The 24,443-nt window shown below is 42.2% G+C and overlaps 1 protein-coding gene across 4 annotated transcripts in view; it reads right to left on the bottom strand.

Annotated features, from left to right (window-relative positions):
* Nucleotides 1–15,592, bottom strand: part of map7d1a (MAP7 domain containing 1a) — a gene marked incomplete in the record, with an annotated part of 39,273 nt that extends 23,681 nt beyond the window's left edge. For 3 of the 4 annotated variants that reach the window (XM_035672054.1, XM_035672053.1, XM_035672052.1), the window contains 2 exon segments: nt 1,588–1,794; nt 8,398–8,629. In XM_035672054.1, the coding sequence (XP_035527947.1) occupies nt 1,588–1,794; nt 8,398–8,614 (424 nt within the window). 4 annotated transcript variants of the gene reach the window in all.
* Between the last annotated feature and the right edge of the window lie 8,851 nt (nt 15,593–24,443).

A 24,443-nucleotide genomic window follows, 5' to 3' on the forward strand; every position in this document is an offset into this window, starting at 1 on the left:
CACACACACACACTCTCTCAAATGTCACCTCTGTGCGATTTTGTTCGCCTCTAAACTGGGGTACAACAGGGGCAGGGCAGGGTATACTGCATAGACACATAAGAAACAAGAAAGAACATTTTTACAAGAAGGTTTTCCTCCAACTCAACATACTCAAAAATAACCGTTGAACAACCCTCGACACCACTTACATTAGGAGGTTCTCTTGGACAGAAGGAAATCAGGAAAATGTTTGAGATGTGACTAAATATATCTGACCAGGCCATTGCCAGAAGCGTCAGCTCCCAACTGAACTACAAGCCTCACCATTTCTTTTTACTAATTAGAGATCCACAGAGTGCTTTTCATCTTCATTATAACCCTCTGGGTGGTGCAAAACCTCACAAGTAATGAGCTTTACAAAACCGGTGGAAAAGGAACTTTATGAACAATGGGGAAGTGTGGGTCATTTATGGAATCAGGAGACAAAGGACTTAACTGCATATTTCTCTAAAATAGACCAGACTTTGGCAAATAAACATAGACCATAAAGTCTTAATATAACTGATTAAAGCCATAACAAGGTATTGAAACAGGAAGCATTGTTACAGTTTTGAGAGCAGTTTGGGGCTTTGGGGGGGGGGGGGGTTTATCCCCATCACCTCACGCTAAGGGAATAAAGACCATGACCACAGTGAATGGATTAATGGATAAAGAATAAAGGGGAGAAAGAAAAGAGGCTTACACTCCAAAAACCCTCAAACATGTTCCTTAGAGTTTGCATGTACTGTTGGCCAGTGAGTTCAAGTGGTGGCATTGTGGAAAATGCCTTCTTGGCATCAGAGAAATGGGATTCCTATTCAGGTTCCATTTGCCCTCCTTTCATTAGGCACCAGTGCATGGCAGTGATCAGCATTAGCTATCCACTTACCAGGAAAGCTCATTTGTCCATATTGTAGTGGGATATTTTCTTTACTAATTCAATTCTGCTTAAAATCTTTGAGCCCAAAGCTGAGATGTTCTCACATAGCAGCTTCTGTTCCGTGCTTGTTCCACACTTAAAGATAAACTGCAGCAGCCCTATTGGATTTAGCTTGGCGTCTGAAAGCATGTGGTCATTATTACTCAGATACTGGAGCATCACCTTGCCTCAAGAGAGCAGACCCGACTCCCGCAGATTGCAGATGTAATTCTGTCAGGCCAGATTCAGCCTCCATTATCAAGTTTTACCTTTAAAAAGGTCCAGTGTGTAACATTTAGGTGGATCTACTGGAAGAAATTGTATACAATATTCATAGGTATGTTTTTCAGTGTATAAATCACATGAAAATATAGATTTTTGTTTTTATCTCTAGAGGGAGCTGGTCCTTATTTATGGAGTCCGCCATGTTCACCTACATGTTTCTACAGTAGCCCAGAACGCAAAAACCAAACACTGGCTCTAGATAGGACCTTTCATTCTCCTGCATGCTTGGAACGAGTTGGTTAGGCGAAGGTGTGTGCTACACCACTAGATGCCACTAAATCCTACACACTGGACCTTTAAGCAACTGAACTCTATACATGTAATAAAAGCACTTTACAAGAGAAAATTCTGTTTTCATTTACCTTCCTTCCTTTTCGACCTGGGGACAGGTGATGCAGGTGACCCAGGTGATCGAGGAAGGGTGTCAGATTTTGTGGGGGTAGTCAATCTCCGGTCGGTCTCTTTCTTAGCTGGAGACTCCATTCTCTCTGTAATGTCCGTCTTCGGGGGGCTACTCTCCCCCTCCGGGTCAGGCCTTGTTGGGTTTGTGTTCAGATCTGAGTGGGGAGCTGGTCGAAGAGAAAGACACAAAATAAATACAAGTAAATGACAAGGTAAAAGGTAAGACAAGCACAGGGATAGAACTAAACCAGTTGGTTTTCATTCCTCTCGCTGCTGGGCCTATGAAGTAGTTTATTGTAAATGACGTAAACTTCCTCAAGAGCTGCAAGTATCGAGTGTAAGGGGTGGAGTCCTGGCTGTAAGGAGAAGTTTGTTTTCTTGGGGAAATTGTTCAATTTGATAACTCAAATACCAGCACTGTAACAACACAATGAAACAGAAACCCCCCAAAGAAACAATCTAACCGCCTCTGTCTCCATACAATGTTTCTTTCGTTTGTTGAGCAACATTATCTGCTGCAGAGATTACACCATTTGCTCAGAAGCACAATATAATAGGTCTTGCCCCCTTCTAACTCTATGCTTAATACCATCTCTACTCTGCACAACTGATTTATCGACAGACCGGCCTAAGCAAATGGCCTGACTCCCTGGCAGAACAAAACACAGTAATTGCTTTTTGGCATCCTGATAACTTTATTGAGGTGAAATGAATTGCTTCAGAAGACAGAATCCAAGTGATCAGTTTCCCAGAAGTAGTCAAACTTCTTTTTGATGAAAACTACTCGATAGGAGCCAGTTAAGGCTCACGGGTCATTTCTACTTTGGGATTTTAAAGTTTTTTGATAAAAGAATAGCTGGGCTGGTTTGTTGGGACAGCAGCTTCACTCACAGCACCATGACTCACATTTGGCAGACTGCTACTTGAATCTCCAACTCAAACATTAGTTTGGCCCGGCTTTGACGGCCAAACAAAGACCCTCATGGGAGGGACACTTGGCTTTGTCCACTCAGCACTGTACCCCTGCGTTCCCTGTGGAACTATGTTGGAACACAGTTTCTTCTGCATAGTCTCTGAAGGTAAACACTGGGGCAACATGCTGTAAATTATTCAGACTTTGGCTAAAAACAACACAGACAGTAGGGGGCTGTCGCACTGAGACTGTGAATGCACTGAAGATTTACTCTACAAATGCTGCGCTATTCAACAGTTTGCATAGAAGAGCACCAATGAGCTGCGAGACCAATGCTGTGAAACTTCAAAGAGAATTGATTATAGCTTTCTATATATTGTGCTTTTTAAGCCATAAAAAAAATCTACTCGAAAACAAGACATATAATGTTTTTTTTTCAAACACACTGCTTCCCTGTAAGTAAAACTTTGATTTTTATTAGACCTAAGAGGCACAAAGCTGGACAAATGTCTGTATGAATAGCTGTCAGCCAAATAAAGAGGCTGACTTCTCACTACTGCAGCTACAGATGCTTAGTAGCATTTAGTGAGATATCAGGCCTTGTGGCAAAGATTGTTTGAGCTCAGCTAGGCTCACATAAAGGCTATGTCATCGGTCGGGGAAATGCAGACAGTTACTAATGATGACCCTGAGTAAGACGAAGCCTGATAGCCTGAGAGAACTGCAGTATGAGTCTACGAAAGGGTTCAGCTGGGAGACGAGACATTGTGTTTCTCCTCCCGAAGCATGCCACTATTAAATAAGCATTCCTCGGGCAGTGATGTGCTCTGACAGAGAGGGGCCATTGTTGTGGTCTCTTCATAGCAACGGGACAGCAGCCAAAACACTGCCATGACAGTGAGAGGAGAAAGGAAGGAAGGAGGGGGAATGGTAGTGAGATAAACTGAAAGTACAAGATGAACACCAGTAATGTATTCAGGGATGAAATGAGAATGAAAATTGTTTACAACAGGCAAAAAGTAAGAAAATTTTTTAACAACACAGCACTTGGGGCTTGTGACCAACTTCATTTAAACCGGACTAAAATCCTGCTCTTGACTTTTACTCCACCATTCGTCTACATTACTGCATGGAGAGAAAATCCTTACACTGAAGACTTCATGTGATCAGCAATTATCAACCAAATGCCTACAACATTTTTTTGCAAACAAATGATGCAACACACAACCCCAGGTGTTCCATTCTGACTGCTCGGATGATGAATCATACAACCCTTGTTTCTGCATTTCATCTTACACCATTTTCTTACAAATCCCTATGGGCATATATGACAACTGGGCTCCGGGAGGTGATAGGAGCAAGTGCAGCCCTGACAGACTGGTATTCGATTACCTCATATCGTGTGAAAGTTCCCCATACACCTGAGAACTGGAGCCACAAAGAATTGGCTGACTGACGGGACTGTGGGCGACTGGACAGACAATCATGTGGATCTATACTGTCAATGATGAAGAGAATGAGAATGTAACACACTGGTATGTTGGTGGCACTGACAATGAATACCAATGAAACCTGAAACTCTCTGGAGGAAAATGGGATGGGAGCTGAGGGAGAGGATTGCTGCTGCGTAGCAAGGGACTGAAACAAGGGCTGATTGATGCAGCGCTCTGACTGTCTGGGCTACCAGAACACTGGGAGAACAGAGTGTACGATAGATGACTGAAAGTTAATGGGGAAAAAGACATTGGTTGTAAAAAAGAAATAAAAGTTTGAACTTTTTTTTTTTTTTTTTAAAATCAGTTGAGTAACTGTTTATATAAATTGTAAAACAATGTAAAGTTTAAAATGTCCATCTAAAGTTTCCAGGGTGACTTGGTGAGTGTTTTATCTAACCTATGGTCCAACACCTAAATAAATGTATTATGATAAAAACTGAGAAAAGCAGCAAATCATTACCTTTTAGATGCTGCAGCGTGTGAATATTTAGCATTTTTGCTTGATAAATAACTAAATGTTAATTATCAAAATGGTTGTCAAAGTTTTTTGACCACTGGTAGCGCAGCGGAGGAGTGTTTTTACAAAGGGTCAGTGACCGAGAGTTGGACAACAGTAAAGTGTAAGTAGCATTACAATACAAAAGAAGACTGCAGGTTAGCAGACGTGGGTGTAAACAAGGCACAATTTAAATATATATTTAAAAAAAGGGCTGGTGAAGGAGATGCAATACATTTGTCAAGCCTCAAAGATACAAATTACGCATTTTAGTGAGGAGCACTTCAATGTAAATGAATGGAGTCTGAAGTTTAGTGACTGATTCGGGGACTATTGCCTGTCCTTGGCTGGCATAGCGATGGGTACGAGTGTATTTAAAACCTGTTTACACAGTGACCCCTTACAGCAAACAAGATTGGGACATATTCATGCGGGGCTTTGAGGAGAATCCTTAAGTAATATTTGCACAGATGTACTGAATGCGATGACAAAATCTCTGTTCAGCAATCCATGAACTCTGTTCTGGGTTTCGTTGTCACTGACAAAAAAAAAAAAAATGACTTAAGCCAAGCTAACCAAATTATACAGTGTTTACATAACAGAGTGTTCTCACGCGGTATATTTATTTGCAAAATCATTGCGTCGCCTAATTCTATCACAACCCATACAACACTATCTATACACTGTCTATCAGTGGAGCATTAGTATCACCTGAGTAACTGCCTCCTTACAATATTTACATTCCAGCTTCCCACAGGAACTGCACCCAGGAGACAACACCAGCCAAAAGCCATTAGACCACCCCCATGGGACATCACTTACATTATTCATATTCATAAATCAATGCACACCAACTTCCTCTGAGATGCTTCGGCCTCCATCAAGCCCTGAACACGGAAAAACACTTTGGTGGAGCTTGTTATTGGATGGTAGGGAAGAAAAATACACAGGACAAACATTTGGTCAGCATTTCACAAGCTCACATCTCAGATATGTTGAAGGTTTCGGTGTGCACCACCAATCCTTCTTCAGAGGTCCTGAAAGGCTAGGTTATAACAATATTCTTATAAACAATGGGGTCCGGCATGTTTATTTCACATTAAAGATTTCTGCATTTGTATTTTGTTTGTGCTCTTCACACTGGTTGGCAGGGATCCACGTTAGAATCCTAACATTACAAAATAATCATCATAATCCAATGATAGTTGGGTTGTATGCTTATAATGCCAGGCATATGCCACTGTCAAATCCACTGAAACCATACCTACATAGCCCTGATAGAAAATAAAATTACTTTATAGCTTATTTAATCACAAATATAAAAGTTTTAGAGAAATACTTAACATTTGGAACCACGTTTCGAAAAAAAGAATCCAAAAGCCTCTTAGAGAACTTTGTTTACTGTTGGGCACTATTATTGCCACTACATACCATTTCCTTTATCATCATAATCTCTTACTAATCTGGTGAGTAGTAAGTAAATCAATCTTTGGGGCATTTAAAAGCACTGGTGTCATGGTATGGTGGCTTTGTTTTTCCCACTGAGTATCAACTGGATATTCAACAGCTATGAGACCCTACAAAGTGGGTCAGAGGAGGTTCAGGAATCTGCGGCATGCTGTGCGTGTCCATTGGTTGAACACCACACCGTCACCTTGCACCACAGCTCAGTTGGCCCCCTCATGTCTCCCTATGGGGCCTCTCTAGCTGCAGGTGTCAAACAAAGCCTGAGGCACTCAGCTGAACCCATTTACATGCAAAAGGCATACATTGGAATAAGATATCTGTAAAAGGCAGCAGAAATAGTAAAGGAACCCCTGCAGAAGTGGCTGTATACATGCATGCATGAGCACAGTGTGGGAGCAGAACGGCAGGTTGGGAATCAGCAGGTAATTAGCACAGACTCAGTGCCTTTTCCCAGTTAGAGGCATGTTAGGTTGGACAAAATACAGTATGCGAGCAATTTCAAATGTTGGTTTGGAAAATATGTAGCAAAGGCGCTGAAAAGCTCACTGTACATTCAGTCCCAAAATGGAATCACAAAGGAATTTAGTACTTTACAGTTTGGCTGATGACATGAGTAAAGACTTAAAACTGGGACAACTGGTAATACTGCCACACCAAATGTGATTTAGCAGAAATCCAATTTCACAGCATATTATTTTATTAGAGCAGGTTATAAATACCCACAGTGCAAAGCCTGCTTCTTCATGTAGTGCTTCCCTGGTGCCACTTATATAGACTGTGTCACCTCTAAAACTGCAGGGGACAAGAGGTAAAGGAGGATAGGTCTTTGAAACCTTAAATGGAAGCTCTTTTACCTCCATATAGTAACTGTGTACAGTGAGTATACAGGCTATAGGATCTGACAGGCAACTGTACTAAGCACAGGGTTCAGACAATAGACCACAGTGCTGTTTTTCTACCTGTTTATCAACCTCACAGGGGACCTATGAATCAGGGTAAGAAAAGCTTGTGTCCTCCACAACACAGCAAAACACATGACTCACTGTATGACAGAATCAGCAAACTATGACAGCACATTCTTATGACAGCATTTGCTCATTAACAGCTTAGGGAGAGATACTTTAGGGAGAAGAACTGTAATAGAACTGTCTGATACAATAAAAAGCAGACATTCCCAGTGTGAAACAAATACAACAGAGCAATGGTAAGTTTTTTAAATGGTCTTCTGACCAGTCATAATTAATACAACTTACAACAGCTGCTCATCCCCAGTGTGACATCCAGAGCACTGACAATGTCTTGCCAAGATATTGTGCAGAGTAAAAATATAGGGCAAGACATGGAATATTTATGAAGCCAAGAGCTTCACTAAGCACAGCCCTCTCCGTCTCCTGCTAAACAGATAAGAGGAGGAGTGGCCGCACTGTCGGACCACCAACAGGAATAACTGAAGGCTTATAATACAACACTACAGATTAGTTGCAAAATCTATGCCTATAATATGCCTAGTACCCAGAAAATACCTCGTAAACAGGGTGGAAAGGCAGCACATTCTCCTGAAAAATGGAAATGAGGCAAACAAGAGATGAGGAAACAGCACTGAGACCCAGAGTGTGAAATCAAAAGACTGGAAAGGGAAAAGGGCGGCAACGCAAAAAAAAAGAAAAGAGGAACTCAGGAAACACAGAGAATGGATCTGCATCTCATTTGGGATGGGCCAGGGGACTAATGAACTACCTCATCGCTTACCCCCCTAACCAGTCGCCCCTTCACCCTGTTGTGTCCCTCCTGCACCGAATAGGGTGATGTAAGAGGGCAAGGGGGCCCAGACACACAGGAAGCGCAGTGTAAACAACAAGCACTGACTCCATGCCAAACCAGGCCCTGCGTGTGTGTGTGCGTGTGTGCGTGTGTGTGTGTGTGTGTGTGTGTGTGTGTGTGTGTTGTGTGTGTTTAAAGGCCAAAGTTTTCATTAGATGTGCTTACAACTGAGGACTATAATTTTAAATGGGAACTGAGATACACATCATTAGATTCTGCACACAAACTGCACTTGATTAGCACCAGGTTACCTTTAACTAGGGCTGCAATTAATGATACATTTAACTATCGATTTTTCTATGATTATGTTTAAAATGAAGTAAGTTTAAGTGTACAAAATGTTAAAAAAAAACAATTTTCCAGAACACCAGGTGAGACTGTCCCCAAGTATTACTAAATAGTTTCAACGACGAAACTAATTCTATTTAGAATGACTAATGGATTAATCAGCTAATGGTTTCAGTTCTAGACTGACACAGAAAAGAACAGGTCGTATCAGATGCAGACTGATGAACCCACCCATCAGGTTACAGCTGATGTCTGACTAATAACGACAAAAGTGGTTCTGCACACCAACCAGGAAGGCAGCATTCCCTCACGTCAATCGGTCGGTGAATACTAATGTCTCTGTTGGTGACTGCAACAGCTTTCATCCCATCACCTGGTCCAAGCGGAGGACAATGCCCGGTATTTAGCTGCTGCTCTCTCCTGCACCGGCGTGTGCGGCAAAGCCACCGCGCCGATGAAAGGCTCTGCTTATCCGAACGAGCAGCAGCTCCCTGGGGACCCTGCATCTGCCACCAACATGCTCCAACGTAAACGGATAAGTAACCTAGATCGGGGGGGGGGATGTGTCAAGAACTGCCAAACTTACATCAGAGGACGAGGGGGGATTTCTGGGCCGCACAAGCTGCCATTCATAACTAGAAGCTGTATGTCGGCATACCGGCCGGTCGCTCCTGGCAACCTGCTCCCCGTCCTTTTTGGGGGGTTGGTAAGTGACAGCGTGATCTAATTCCCACTGGTCTCAATGACGGGGGTTTTCTGGTTCCCTGTCACAGTTGAGGACCACTTTTAGTCGGAGTCAGACGTAAACTGCTTGTAAAAGTTTTGGAAGTGTTCAATGACGACTGGAAGAACAATTATTCACATTGCCTTCAAGAGCAACATAGTCAAGATTTAGAACCAGTACTCCTTATAAAGAGCTACATGGTTCAGTGAGAAGGAAATGTAGCTTTAGAATAATGTGAAGCTTACACTGAAATATTAGTTTAGAAATACATACAATGGGCTTCAATGGCCTGTGGTTAGCCAGATAAGTGCTCACAAAGAAAGACAAACACTGGCCATTAATGCCACTGCAAAGATCTCAGGTATCAGTAACCCCCGCTATGGATTTCCCATCCCATCTAATTTCCCTTTTTGTACAGAACTGAACATTATGTTTGAACTACTATAAACAATGACATGGTGCAAATGTGGTGGAGAGATTGAAGCGCTCCCTCTCTGCTCTTGAAGCATCACTAGGATCAATCGGTAGATAAAGGTAATATAACTAGCGACCTTGCACATCGACATTGTTGACATTTTGAAGGAGCTGTGACTGTGTGTGTCCTTGTCTGAGGTAGCCATTGTTTGTCATTTTTTCCCCCCAATACGGTTATTTTCATAAACGTTACCTAAAGCAAAAATCAGGCCTGGGTAGTAATTTTGCGCCTGTTCAACATACAATTACACCCAACAGTTATCATTAAATGGATTTTTGTCTCCCCACACAAAAACACAGAACTTTTACAGTGGCAACAGGAACCAATCATGGGACTCATAATCACAGGTAAGTAACTACAGCGAGGTGAAATATTCTCTCCCACTCCGCTGGTGACAAGGTTCAAATCCATCAACAAAAACATGAAACTGCAATATTATTTCCTAGAAAGCAGACACAGAAACTAAAACCATTGTAAAAAATGGGCCAAACAATGGTGCTAGATGACACGTGGTACACCTGCCAAGGAATGTGTAGGCAGATGAACATGTGTTTATGGTAGAAGAAGCATGCCCTTTAGCTGAAGAGGGACTGGTCTAATATTAGCGGATGGGTCTGGTGACTGGAACTTTCAGACGACCAGAGAGCAAAGAGCAACTCGTCTGGGATATTTTCAGACTTGGTGGAGTTGGAAGGAACAAGCGACACGGTCCAAATCGAGACTTCCCCTCCCCTTGTCCTTCCTCTAGTGTCCCAGGGAGAAGGGTAGTACAGCTGACTGATAATAAACAGCACTGCAGCACCGGCCTTCTTGCTGTATGTCACAGTGGAGACTAAAAGACAGAGAGATGTTAGAACAGCAGATGCCTTCCACATGTGTATGTTTCGTGGGCTTTAAAAAGTGAAGGGGTTAGTAGTAAGAACGGCGTGTTTCTTTGGCATTCAGTCACTTTCTTACTACCCAGCTGCTGTATTTTTAATGCCTTATGTAAACACATTCAGTTGCCTTTGGGCATTGCTATGTAAACTTGTCTTGCCTTTCTTTGGTCCAGTAATTTGAACATGGTTTGCATCAATGTAATGTTTCTGGTTTCATTGTGCTCTGGTGCAGTCAGTGTATTGGTTATTTGCTTGCTGAGAGTTAGATGAGAAGCCAGTTATCTTAGCTTGGCATAAAGACTGTGAAAGAGGTCTTAACAGTAGTAATTCTCCCGTACACTGTAGGACCCACTTCTTAACACACCAACTCATCATTGAATAATTCTGAGTACTACCTGCTTTTAGTCCTTTAGCTTAAAGTAATCTTAGGTGGTCCATGACAAGTCATAGCTCTCTGAATGATCAACTGTATTCTGTATCAAAGGCTCTTGTTATAAGGAAAAGACCAAAGGGGCTAAAGAGGAGACGGCCGGTTATACATCATAAAGCCATTCTTCAAAAGCATTCTCTAAAAGCCAGACACTTCTAGTATCTTTGGCCCATTTTAAAGGCTAATCTACCAAAACTGTAGCCCCCAGTCATTTTAAGTGTGACTAATAACACACGTAATGGAGCTATGGAAAGTGAATGAATTGCTCTAATTATCACAATGCATAATGAACAAGGCATAGAAACATTAACTTGTATCAATTAATTGTCATATCAGCATTTGAGTGACAAAACTGAACAGATTATTTACAGGGTTAGACTACACAACCATTCTTTGTCTCATCTGAGCTATTTTGTGCTTTCTGTTGGTTAGACGTGGTTCAAGGGTAGGTAAATTCAACTCTAATCCCATCTAATCCTACCTTAATCCATGTTTTCAGAGTAAACACAGTCTTCTAATACATTTAAAATGGGAGGCCAGTAATAATAGGACCTCACACACATTTTTCAGAAGCTCAATTAGGTTCTGTCTGTCATTCATGTTCACAAAAACAAACATGAACTGTGCCGGCATGGACGTATTGACCGCTTTCAGTAGCAATTTCCTGGTAGAATACTGCAGAGGCTGACAGGCTACACACTTTGAATGCTGGGTAATGAGAGGGCTTTCAACATTATTTGCCTTTCCAGAGTGCTGGGCTAGAGATCTACCTCTATTCCCTTATGAGAGGTCAGTGTCTGGCCGGTGTGATTTACACCATCTGGGTGCTACAGAGTGGAGCAGCGCTGACGTGATTCCTCCTCTGTGTGTGGAGTTTAAATCTGGAGACGGCAGTTCAATCAGTGTTTCACCTTTTTCACATTACTGCATGTCTCGCCGTCCTCTGGCCTCTGTCTGCCTTGACTTTATAGCTTTGGTCCCCTCTCTTTCTGGACTTCTCATGTATTGGAACTGGACTATATGGCACTAACCAAAAGGTAGGATCCTGCCTGAAGGAAAGCTTCACATCCTGATTCTTGTACACAGACACAAACATACACATACAAAAGCTTCCAAATGTACAGGTGATCCAACTGGAGCTCATCCAGCACAGGGGGAATATGAGCACTTTGCATATTGAGTGCACGACTTGATACATATTGGATTTGAGATAAAACAGTGACTATGCACTATGAGGGCCAACTCCCATATTAAAACTGAAGGTACTTACATCCACTCTGCGTGGACAGTACAGGAACTGCAGCCCCATCACTGTGAGCTTTTCAAAATGCAGGGGCTATGTCCAGGAAAAAAAAGGATATGATTACAGCGCTGTTCAAACCAATATGATGTGAACACCCTCAAACACCCTTAAAGCTGTAACTTAGCTCTTGAACCCCAGTCAGGATATCATTTGAAATCCAATGTGCTGGAGTCCCGAGGAGCCAAACTGACTGGAAATGTGTCACTGTCTACAAACTGCACTGCAGTATCAAAAGCAGACCTCAACGCCACAGTCCTGGCAGGACTTCAGTCGGTTCTTTGGGACTCAGATGTTTCTGTTCTTTTCCCTTCACTCTCCGAACTTCACTGGGACAGACAGGGGCTGAGTCCCTTCAATAAAAAAAGTGCTGAATGTGGGCTTTGAACGTATCTGAACATGTGGGAAGTGGGAAGCCCCCCACTCTCCTGCACCAATAACATCAAATTCATCTATACACCAAAGGAAAGTTAGATCTTGTGAAAGAGTGTGGTAAAGTATTACATTTCTCAGTTTGCCACTTGAATCCCTTCAGGCATGAAGGGATGAATGCCAAAGCCATTTGACTGACAGATTAATCTGTGATTGCAGCAACATACACTAAGTTAAATGGATTGTGCAGGATGGAGCCCACATACAGGTTGATCCCCTTTGTGTACTCCACCCACTCCTATAAATTAGATTCAAAAACAACATGATAAATGTAATATTGTGCTATTATTTTAGGCCTCTGATACAGAAATCAAGAGAATACTGGCATGAACAAGCCTGTTACTTGACCTATACAGTAATATTCACATCTGCATAGAGTTACAGAAGCCAGTATCATCATTGCACTCCCAAAAACACATGGAAGTAAATGACTCTTTCCATATTCACGAATATTAAATCATGACTCCTGATACACGACAGAGCATCCGGATGATACATTTCAAACATTTCACATGTGGCTAACCTGTCGGGGTCAAACATATCTCCTGCAGAACGTGAAAACATCTAATGGTGAACACACACTTCACCACTGCATCACTCACAAATAATCCTGTGCAAAAACAATGTCTGCTCTCATCATCAGGCTCCATGATTAGTTAGTGAATGTGGAAGGCCCCGTGGGATCTTGCCCACTGCCAATTTACAAAGACACTAAAGCAGCAATCTATCCAAAAAAAAAAATAAAAAAAAATGGCACGTGGTCGCACGTGTTCCCCTGATTACATAACAACTCCTGCGGCTGACGATGTGTAGCTGACTGATCCTGTTCACTATAGAACAGCCTTGACAGCCAAAGCCGGTGGATTTCCCCATATTACATGATAGACATGGACTACACCATGATCTGTCTCCCTGTCTGAGGCTCTTTATTGTCAAGTTGGCAGCTTGTCTTTTTTGGCTTAAAATAACATTTGCATAATGGCTCATTACCTATTTAAAGCGCCGCCTCAGTATCTTACACACTCGCTGTTAACCTACAGTAAAAACTCTAGAGATAGCAGCAGTCACACTTATCTGAAGTGCCGGTGAAAAGGCTAATCTTAAAAAGGAAAATTAAAGTTTCTATTCAGCTCAGCTGGTCGCAGCTTAGCTGTTCAGGTATGGAGCTTAAAGAGGACGACCAAACAGAGCCGACTGTCAAAGAGTGGCAGAGTGGGGCGAGCGGGGAGAAGAAAGCCTGCAGAAAGAAAAGGGGGATTAGAAGATCTTCTCCAAAAGTCCTGACAGCACATTTTCACAATGCTGGGCCAGGCTTTCAACAGCTCTAGTCCAAGGGCTAGTTTTCAAGCAGGACAGATCAAGCTTTCTTTAGCGCCTGCGTTTCAACAAAAGGAGACTTTTCCAATTGTCCTACTGCTTCCAGGTGTTGTTTAAATATCTTGCTCGAGAATGTTGTACATGGGCAACACACATTCTCGGGAGCTGATATGGCAAGAAAACATGTCGTTATCAGAGATTTGACTGTCTGCCATGAGCACATAGGATCGCAGCCCCTACCAGCTTTATATACACCATGTTATTCAGAACGTGGCGATTTAAAGACGCTCCGGTCCACTGGTCAAGCTTCCCACGATCAGGGTGGAGCACGCCTCTCCCCTCGCTTGATGCAGAGCCAAAACAAGCTGACCTCCCTCCGAGAAGCCCCCCCGTCAGCAGGAAGGAAGTTTCCTGTTGTCAGAAAGAGGAGGTCACATTGTGTGTCCCCTGCTATTTCCAGAAACTGGCAACATATGTCAATACACAACGCTCTGGCATGGAGATTCAGTCGTTGGGAAAATGCTGGGCGTCTTGCAAGACCAACTTCACACTGGCAGGTTTCCAGTGCAGGTATTTCATCTAGTCTCAGAGTGTTACGACCCGGTGAGCAGACATTGGCCTTGAACTGCATGATCATGGGATCCCATAAGTTGTAATTGCACAAATAAAGCAGTAAGTAAGCCGGATCTGGCCGGAGCGTGAGGTGGACTCTTTATCCTGCACTTTGGCCCTGGGCTGAGCTTTTCATGAACGGGTTCTTGATTTCAGGAGTTTATTGATGCACCTCTGCACCAGGAGAACGTGAGCACGACTGCACCTGTGCACACAACCACCACTGACTCGAGTTCGAAAACATCCTCTGGTAGAGCAGCAGCAAAGAGGAGACAGGAGGGGATGCCACACCGCCAATGACTACATCACGTTAGTAGTGAGCTAAACATAACATACGGAGGGGGATGGGGCGGTACTAGTCAGATTACCTCATCTAGCGCAAATTGTGTTATCATAACCCCTGTGGGCTGAGCTCTGTGCGAAAGAAATGCCAACATATTTTGAAGACACAGCTATGAGCAGTCAGCTGATGATGATGATGATGATGCCGGTGTTTGGTTTTCATCATCAAGCTCTGCAAATAGGTGAATCATCTTTCATTGTTACTCAGATCAAATCTGGGTTAGGGGTTTAGGTGTTAAGCTCGTGGACCACATCAAGGTTGCGTTAGCCTTATGGTGTGAGGACTGTCTGTATCCGCACCTCCTAATGGATTGTTCAGAATTCATCCAACAAATGCATTCCCTAGCAAGCTCTCCGTGGCTTTACCTTAATTGCAACACTGTTTCTCAACCCCCCAAAAAAGGTGCCATGCAACTCTAAAGTTAACACCAGCGAGACGGCGTTTTAAATGATTTTGTTACAACGTGACAAAGGGCATGAATGACAAGGCATTCCTGTAGTGTTTCCTTTAAAGATAAGACTCAGCTCTAAGGTAGACTGAAGGACCGCTAATAAGGACTTACATGTTGCTCCTGGCAGAGTGTTTTCCTCCATTTCGGCGGTAGTACCCTCGCTTTCTGTTCTTTTGTTCATTCAAACATGCGAGTTTCGGGTCTCCGGCAATCCTCTCATTCCTCAGGCAGAATGGGGGGGACGGGGAGGGGGGTGAAACTTGCTCCAGTTGCACCCGACGTCCTGAACGAACCGGGCAGAAAAAAACTCCCGAGAGCGTCCAGATAGAGCAGAGATAGAACCCAAAAAAATAAAACCCAGCCAGTACCAGCCTGTTGACTGGGGCACCGGTGGCTGCGGCTGCTCCTGTGGGAGAGGTTAAAGAGAAAATAAAGGTGTCTGAGGGAATTTGGGGAGAGAGAAAGCAGGGGAGGAGGAGTGAGAGAAGTTTCTCACTCTCCGACACACTACAGCTGATGCTGTGCTCTTGCTAATGGTCCCTCGCTGGCCTCCGGATCGGACTGTACCATTACCAAGAGGGGGGTGCGGCTGCTACCTATAGTTTTGTTCGTTAAATACAAGCTAGATTTAACACGATGGAAGAGAGATGCAGTAGCTGCTGGTGTTACAATATACCTGGATTATGATCCTAAAACGAACGTTAGTGATAAAAACGCATTTCTTTATGAGAAGAATATAATTGCTCCCTTCCGAACTGACTGGTTCTTTCACCCACGAAACTACAACGCTCACACAGCCAGGTCACAGTTCACATTCAGTATAGACCTTTTCATTGGAGAACCTTTGACCAGCATGCTTGCTATATTTTCTGGGCTGTTTTTGTCATTGCCTATAGTTGCTTAAATCCAGTATTAAGTAAAGATTGGTCTGTCTCTCAATATGACAAATTATTATATTCACACCTGAGGTCCCTATAACTTTTCTGTTACACCAGCATACTAGGATTTCACATGTTTTTATTGGATAAATAAAAGACATTCATTTACTCTGAATAATTCTTAATAATATTTACTCATCCAACTCCAAGTGGGTAAATCAGCATAGGAAGGAAAATGAGAGGTAGTCCACACACTGGTTACTGCAACCTCCCAAAAACATTTTTAAGCATGGTTTGTTTCAATCTAAGCTTCAGGTTTTGCTGAAACAAAATACACATAAATATAGAAACCAGAAAACATCACCCTAAAATCTTTAGAGGCCCTTTACTGAGAATCCTTCTGAATCATTTAAAATAAACCCAATGTTTTCCTGCTTCTACGATATCTGGGGAATTACAAGTGGATGCACTGTGTCATTTTAAAGGTTTTAAATGTCATAATGCCTTCAAGGTAACGGCAGCCTCTTAGTGTCTACACCTATGACACAATATGTAGGCCTACTGTTAATAATTTGTCAGAGTAGATAGGTTGTACATGCATGTCATTTCAGTGTCAAGAGAACACTAGGCTTTCCTGTCAGCCTGGTTTTTGTTTTGGATGATGGATGTTTGATTTGTTAAACAAGTTACTCCACCCAAGACAGAGCTACTGACATATATTAACTCAGAGACAACACAACCCAGTTTAAAACATCAAACTTATTAAATCTTCGTTACATAACACTTTTAAGTTCTGCAGAGTGTCTTCCCGTCTGCCACCTGTGGATCTCTCACAGCATCTGCCAAGGTGGGGGCTGGGCCAGGGGCTGATCGGCACGCTTGAGAGGGGACACCCCGTCAAAAGGACCCCAGTGGGGCTCTTTTGTGCAGCTGTTGAGTCGTGTTCACCAAAACCCCCAAGAGCCACCTGTCACTGCAACTGGAAAGTGGGGGATGTTGATGAAGGTGGGGGTTGGGTGCTGTAGAGTGTGTGGTTGATGGGTTTTTCAGACATAAAGCAGAAAGAGTGAGGGTTTAATGTGCGTGTCTCAAAGTCTACTTGTACTTGTTATCACATTCTTAATTGTCCCTGATGAATTCATAACATGATTCAAAGAAATGGTTTTGTCAAAGATCCCAGTATCCCTGAAGTCATTACAGTCTGTTGATTCAATAACTATCTGTAATTAAATCACAGATAAGTATGGTATTTCATTTACTAAAAAAATAGGAGCAATTAAGAGTTAAGTTTCCCCTCCTTTCAAGTCAAGGAAAGATTAAAGGAGAGCAGGAAATGTCTTTGAGTGCTAATGAAAGATCAATGGCTTCATACCTCAACCAAAAGTCAAGATTTAGAGAAAATAGAAGCTTTGGTAACAGTAGAAGCTGATTTACTCTTCAGAAAACCCAAAAACAATGGAGCTGGATCTAAGAGGGTTAAAATGCAGAGAGCAGTGATGTATTTCTCTCATGAACTGAACATCATTATCTCTTCTTTATGCTGATCTCAGTTATATTGTGCAAATATGAAACAAAAGCTGAAATAATTTATTCTGGAGAATAAAATGTTTTCCTGCTTCCTTTTGCACTCAAAATATAATGGGGAAAGTAAAGAAAATGCTTCAGAAATTGTAAACATTAACTCTACTTTTCAAGTGCTCTGCAGATGGATGTTTTTAGATCTTTTGTGCTACCTCTTTAGCCAATGTATTGAAACCCTCAAATCCTTTCATCCTTTCAGTCTCATCTCTATACCCTGCTCTTGAGCCAACACATGCACACGCTTGCACACCAACACCTGTGCACACAAAAAACTGTTTTCTGAAAGAAAAGAAGGTATTTTGAATCAACAGCATATGTCAAACTGATGTTGGTGAGCTTGATGTCTATTTTTGCAGGGACATGTCATACTGGTGTGTTGGTGTCAAGCTTTGTTGAGAAATAGGAGTATGACTATAAACAGATACAATGACCTGCAAAATTGGATGAGGGACAAATCAATACATTTACTTTCTGCAAGTTGAAAGCAAGCATTTTTTTTGACTGAAATTAAAAGCAACATTAATTTTAAAATAAAACATGTCAACATGGTGGGTGCATTTTTTAACTATAATATGTTACTGAAAACAAGGTAACCTTTCCTTTTTAAAGAACACGGTGACAGTGTTACAAATACACCATTACTATTCAGCCTTGCACACTAAACAGTAGACCAGGTGTTTGAGCCAACAGTCTGATAGGAAAATTAAAGGACTCGGGATAAAAGCATACCTCAAACTCAGGAGGCGTGTGTCCATTTATCACACATCACTGTACCATGCTGTGCTAATGAGCCATTCAAAGTGAGGTGGATGCAGATAGGAGAAAATGCCACAGTTGGTCTCCATTAGCAGCACTTTAGATGTGCTGAAATGTTGCATGTCTTCGTAAAGTTCTGCAGACTGAAACAGTGACTGATGAAGATAATGTGAACAGAACTACACTCTGGTGCCCTTATCTGTCTTTCTACTTATACCCCTCTCTCCTTTTATTGTTTTGAGTTCATGCCAAGTTCTGTGTGCAACCTGTGAACCTGTGTCGTCTCCATTTGCGAGCCACTTGTGTGACCTCACTGCACACAGGAAGTGGAGGACCCCCTCCTTCTCTATCCATCCCTGAGTGTTCAAGAAAGGACTTGATTTTGGAGCTGCAGCTGCACTCCTCACTTAACACACAGAGACCCCCATACACACACACACATCTCATTAAACTGCCACTGATCGCCGTAAGCAGTTCATGCCATGAAAAAAGACAGTTAACAGAGAGCAGTGGGAAAAAGAGAGTAAACAAAAATCCTTACCACTGAGAGGATGTGATTGCGTCAGTAAATACACATACCGAAAACCAGGGAAACCAACTGGAGAGATAGGAAAGCAGAGGGAAAAAAGCTCAAAAGAAAAGGAAGAAGGACTTGGGATCCAGTAACAGACTCTACAGCACAACTGATACCGCAGAAGAAAAAAGAGCTACTGATGGGGGTTATCTGTGTAAAGATAGCATTTTAAACCCTGATGTGTCCCTTTCTTTGCACCTCTTTGTGTACTGTGCTGTTTGAGCAGGAACCAAGTACAGGAAGGAGGTACAGTCCATACTATGAACTAAACAAAAACCTGTGTAAGGCCCAGGTGTTCAGGAGAGGAAAGAGCACCACATCCTGCTCGAGAGGAAGTAATGTTACTTGATTTAAATACCACGTCCAGTCAGTCGATGTCCTTCAGCGCAGAGCATCATACCATCTTAGTTTAGCATGTTAGCACGCTATAATTAGCAATTAGCACTAAACACAAAGTACAGCTGAGGCTGATGGGAATGTCATTAGTTTAACAGATATTTGGTCATAAACCAAAGTACTGGACCAATTATTATTTTGACCTGAAGAAATAAATATTAAGGGGTCACCCTTATTACAATTCATCCTGAGGGTGAAATGAATGGCTTTACCAAATGTTATGGCAACCCATCCAATAGTTGTTGAGACATCCAACCACAAATGTTAACCTCATTGTGGCATGACAGGAAGGTCAGTAGGCGTCATCCTCTGAGGACCATGCGAAAGACGTCAGTCCGTCTAGTAATTGTATTTTGTATTGTGTGTTACTTAGACCGCCCCACTGGCTGTGACCACGTCAGATGTGGCTGGCAAAGATGCAAGTCTGCACCATTGCAGTTAATTAGCAAACTTAGATCTCACCAACAACTACTGAGGTTGATTAAGACAGGCTGTAGCTTTGGTTGTTATGATTATGGCAATGACACATTTGTTTATAATGGGTGTAACACTAACTATATGCTGAGGTTGTATGTGTGCAGTAGATTGGTTGTGCTGATTATTGTATTGAGGCACCAGAAAACAAATATCAAATCTTGTTTAGCTTAACAATGGCTGATGTTGAAGTAGTCGCAGGACAGCTAGAGCCATTTCCATAGCATCATAGATTCAACCACAAATGCAGCCATAGCCTGACATAGCAAAACAGTTGTAGAACCTACCAAAAAGATTATTGCATCATCACTTTTGCAAAAGATAAAGCTCCTATATTTCCTATTCCAAGGAACATGGTCACCACCAGCACCGCCAGTCAGTCTAGAGGTCAGCCACTGTGAATGGTAAGGGTAACCCTCGGCCTGGTAATGAAACAACAATAGCAGGAATGTTCAGAATGTCCCTTGAGAACATAGACACAGCCTATGTTATAGACTACTGAATACACTATCTCTGCCTTTAGCAAATGGTAGGTAGCAGTATGTAAGCAGCAGGGGTGGGGTAGCATAAGGGAAGGGTGGATATGAAGCGAATTAACTATGATGGATTTACTGCTGAAATATGTTAGTTTGCACTTCTAGCTGAAACATTTAGCTAAGACAGTTTTGCACATAACATATGAATGTCGTCAGTAGAGCTTGGGTTAGGGTAATTGCTGGTTCAGTTCGCTGTCAGGTCTCAGAAAGCAACACTATTTTGGTCACCACTGTCTTGTTTTAGAAGGGTTAAAGGTCACATGCACCTGCAGGGGGGCTGTAGATTCAAATAATTTATGACTGTGTTGTCTTTTGTTTCCTATAGTGTGATTTAATCAGACACTACATCACATGTCACACTGGAAAAATGTGTGTGTATGCACAGATGGGTAGGTAGGGATAGATAGAGTGTGGGAGAGTTCCCTGTTTCTTTGTGTTTCTCTCTAGGGTGCTGGGAAAAAGAGCACTGTTTAGTCTGAATCATCTGAATTTAGTCTGCCTCTCATTGTGGGCTGAGATTTTGATTTGAGTTGGGAGGTCCTGATGTATTCAAACTTTGACATCCAAATAATTGTAATTTGCATGTTTTACAGTAGATTAAGTAATGGATGTTGAGGCTACAGTGCTTTAAAGCTGAGCTAGGGTAAATTTCAATGTGAAAAAGCAGCTAATGGCTCAGCTAGCTACATATCAGCAAAGTCCTGGGTTTGAATCTGACTTTGGGTCTCTCATCCCACTTCTGTGGTGGATGGGATCAAACAAATATTGTAAATATTGAAGCAGCAGAGGTTAAGATACCCAGATGTTTGATCCCTATTATGGAGAAAGCAACCATGATAACCATGGTGACATCATTAAAGCTATTTTTCAAACTTTGAAGAGCTCCCACCAGAGACAAGGAGGAGACATTATACAACTGTTTCCAGTTCCAGTGACACGTAGATGTTGAAGTTCCCCTTTGAAAAAAACATCAGTCTATAATTTAAATAACCAAATTAAGTTGATTTTTAACCAAAATTAAGTTGTGACATCAGGCACAGTGTGTACACTTTTAACAAATTGATTTGTCCATTTTCTGTGTCCAAGGTCAACCAATAAATAACATAACCAGCCTTTGTTTGTGGATTTGTCAAGTCTATTTTCAAGTTAAATTGCTTTAAACTGTTCTCCATATGGCACACAATACGGACGATAGTTAACAACCCCACCACTCCTCATAAACCCCTCTCGCACTGATCTTCCTTAAACAGTTTTTCCTGGCCTCTCCAACAACAGGTGGCATTACCAGGGGCTCATTTCGCCTTCTTCTATGGGGAATGTGATTCCACAGCAGTATGTCTCAAACAGCAGAGAGCCTGGCAGACCATGACGTAATGTACTAAAACGTGCTATCAGTTAGAAGCAGGGCCAAAACACGTGGAGTTGGCTCCTCTCTCCGCTCACCCCCGGGGCCCCTCTCTTTTCTCCTTTTGCTTGTCTCTCTCTCCCTCACCCCCCAGCCCTTCCACCTCCCTTCTGCTCCACCGCACTCTCTGTTTATGAGTGCATGAATCGCTCCATTTCACTATACCCAACTCCCAGCCCACTACCAATCCCACAACTGCTTCAATAATAGAAGTCCCCCCTCCCCATACTTTCATTTCCATGACAACCCACAATGAGGAGAGAGAGAGAAGACGATCAGAGAGAGAAAGAAGAGAGAGGGAGGAAAAATAGCAGAGGCAGGAGAAAAACGTGAATGAGAGGGTGGGAGTGCCTTCCCTTGACCCCTGGTTCCATTTGTAAGGAGGGAAACCTTCACTACAACAGCCTGAGTTTCAGTGAGGTTAAACTGGCCAATCGAGAGCACCAGCACTGATTTGTCATTATGGAAGGTGCCTCTTGAGCAAGCAAGTTAACCTAATTTTGTATAGGTCTTTTCAAAAAGAAGTTCCAGGTGGAATGGAAAAAAAAGCTAAATTAAAAGAGGCAGAAAAGACAACACCAAAGTACCAACCGAAGTATTGAACGGATGATGGTGCTAAATGGAAAATAAGAGAGAGAAAAAAAAAACAGATCATCAAAGTAATCACCCTGAAACTCTGTACTAAAGAAATCCACCCAATACTTGCTGAGGCATTTCACTCACACAGCCTGATGATGGAACAAGAGTAAAAGTCAAGGATCACCAACATAATTGCAGTATATTGTCTTGATCCATGAATTGAATCTGTTGAATTTTGAGGCTACAAACAAAAGGACAAAGACAATCCACAGATTATAATCAAGAATAAAACAAAGAAAAAAAGTGAGGCTTTAAATGCTTTTTTTGCATTATATTTTTATTTATTTGGTTTATAACATATTAGAACAGAGAAGGTTTCATTTCCAAAACATTACAAATTTCATATTTTATTTCATATGCATGCAAGAAAGCGGCCACTTTTCAAAACAACAGCAAATATATTTCGTGTCACCTTTGGAACCGTCTCATTAATACTAAAAGGTCATAAGGTCACTCCTCTGTGATAGAAATCATTGATTCAGTGTCATATGAATGGGTGGCCTTCAGCATGACACAAACACAACAGAGATAAACAAAGGGTGAAAGGTCTTGAGGTCAAGCCCCAGCAAAGATTTGTTGCACACACATTTGCTCTTACACATGCGTGTGCGCACACATGAGATTAGTAGTTTTAATTCAGGTCCCTGGATTACAGCCAGGATTAATTCTATATGCCTCAGAACTGGTGAGGGAATATTTCTGTCCAGCTGTAGCCATCATAGCTGTCCATCAGCTGCATCAGTGTTGTGTCTGTCCTGCTCTAATACTAGCTGCTACTTACAGGCTATTCTTTTTCCAAAGTGAGCCAGAGTGGAACAGAAGAGATAACATGACACTATTGGCTTCCAGTTAATTGCTGTAAGATTACTACATCCTACTCCTGAGGGTCATAAAGATAACAAGATAAATTCCTAACAAAAGCTCCTGAGGGAGACAAATACCACAGCAGCAATTAACAGTTGCATCCTGTTTATGTGGCAAAACATTTCCTATATCAATTCTGTGAATGACAATCACAGTATGTTAACAAATACTGACAAATCTCAAGTTTCTGTCAGGTAACCCAAGACTAATTGATACTATTTATACACAAATTCAAATTTCAACACAGTGAAGTATCATCAACACTCAAGGCAGTGACAGCAACGCAAAGAATGTACTCATAATCTGCTTTCATGTGATCATGCTACACACTGTAAACAAAACTGTATGGTTGGGAGAGAAGTGTGCCACTTTAGCCAGAAAATAGAGGGGAATGGCCCTGACCTGATCTGTGTGTGGATGTAGTATATGTATGTGTGCACCTGCAGGCATGTAAGCATGTGTCTTTATACAGGGCTCACAGCAGACAGCTTGTTAGCGAGCTCTGTTGTTAATGATATGTTATAAAACAAATGATGAACTGGTAATTAACAAGTCCTTGAGGTGGTGGTGCACTCAAGGCCAGAGACACGATTTAATCTTCAGAGCGGAAGCAAAATTCTGATTCATGCTGCCGCACTGCTGCATTTTTAATCAAAGCCTGCAAGAAATGGTTCAAATGTAGCTTTCCACATGCGTGTTGGCACAAGTGTAGTCCAGGACAGTGGGGTGACCTGTCCTATAGGAGCTGGCAAGGAAGAGGGTGAGCTCAGTAATCCCCCAGGTTCTGGGCCTCTCAGTGTGGCGTCCTCAATCCCCCCCAGACCCTGCCAAAATCCCCCTGACAGCAGTCCTCATTATTTGCCTATCAGTGGCTTAGCCCCAGACAGAACAGAGATGGAGGGATTTACTGTAGACTTGAGAAGGAAGAATAGAGAAACACTGAAGACAATACAAACACGATTTCCTTAAATTCCCCCGGTTCCTCTGACATATGGGTGAAACTAGAGAACGTGACTAGAAATGAAAAATCTATCATGATGATGACAAAAGTATAAATTTGAGCTTGAGGACATTGTGTGAACAATGAGAAACAACCTTGACTGTGCACTCTCTCCGTTGTAAATATATTAAATTTCCTACATGAGCCACTGACACTGCACCATTATGTCTGATCAAAGTTAACAGTTTGCATCCTATTAGCCGGACAATCCTAATGCTATTGTGTTATAAAGCTTATTAGAAGATGGGAGAGGGTTGCACTCACATTACA

Source organism: Morone saxatilis, unplaced genomic scaffold, assembly GCF_004916995.1.
Source record: "Morone saxatilis isolate NCDOM2014 unplaced genomic scaffold, NCSU_SB_2.0 Contig24, whole genome shotgun sequence".
In the NCBI taxonomy this organism is placed as follows: Eukaryota; Metazoa; Chordata; class Actinopteri; family Moronidae; genus Morone; species Morone saxatilis.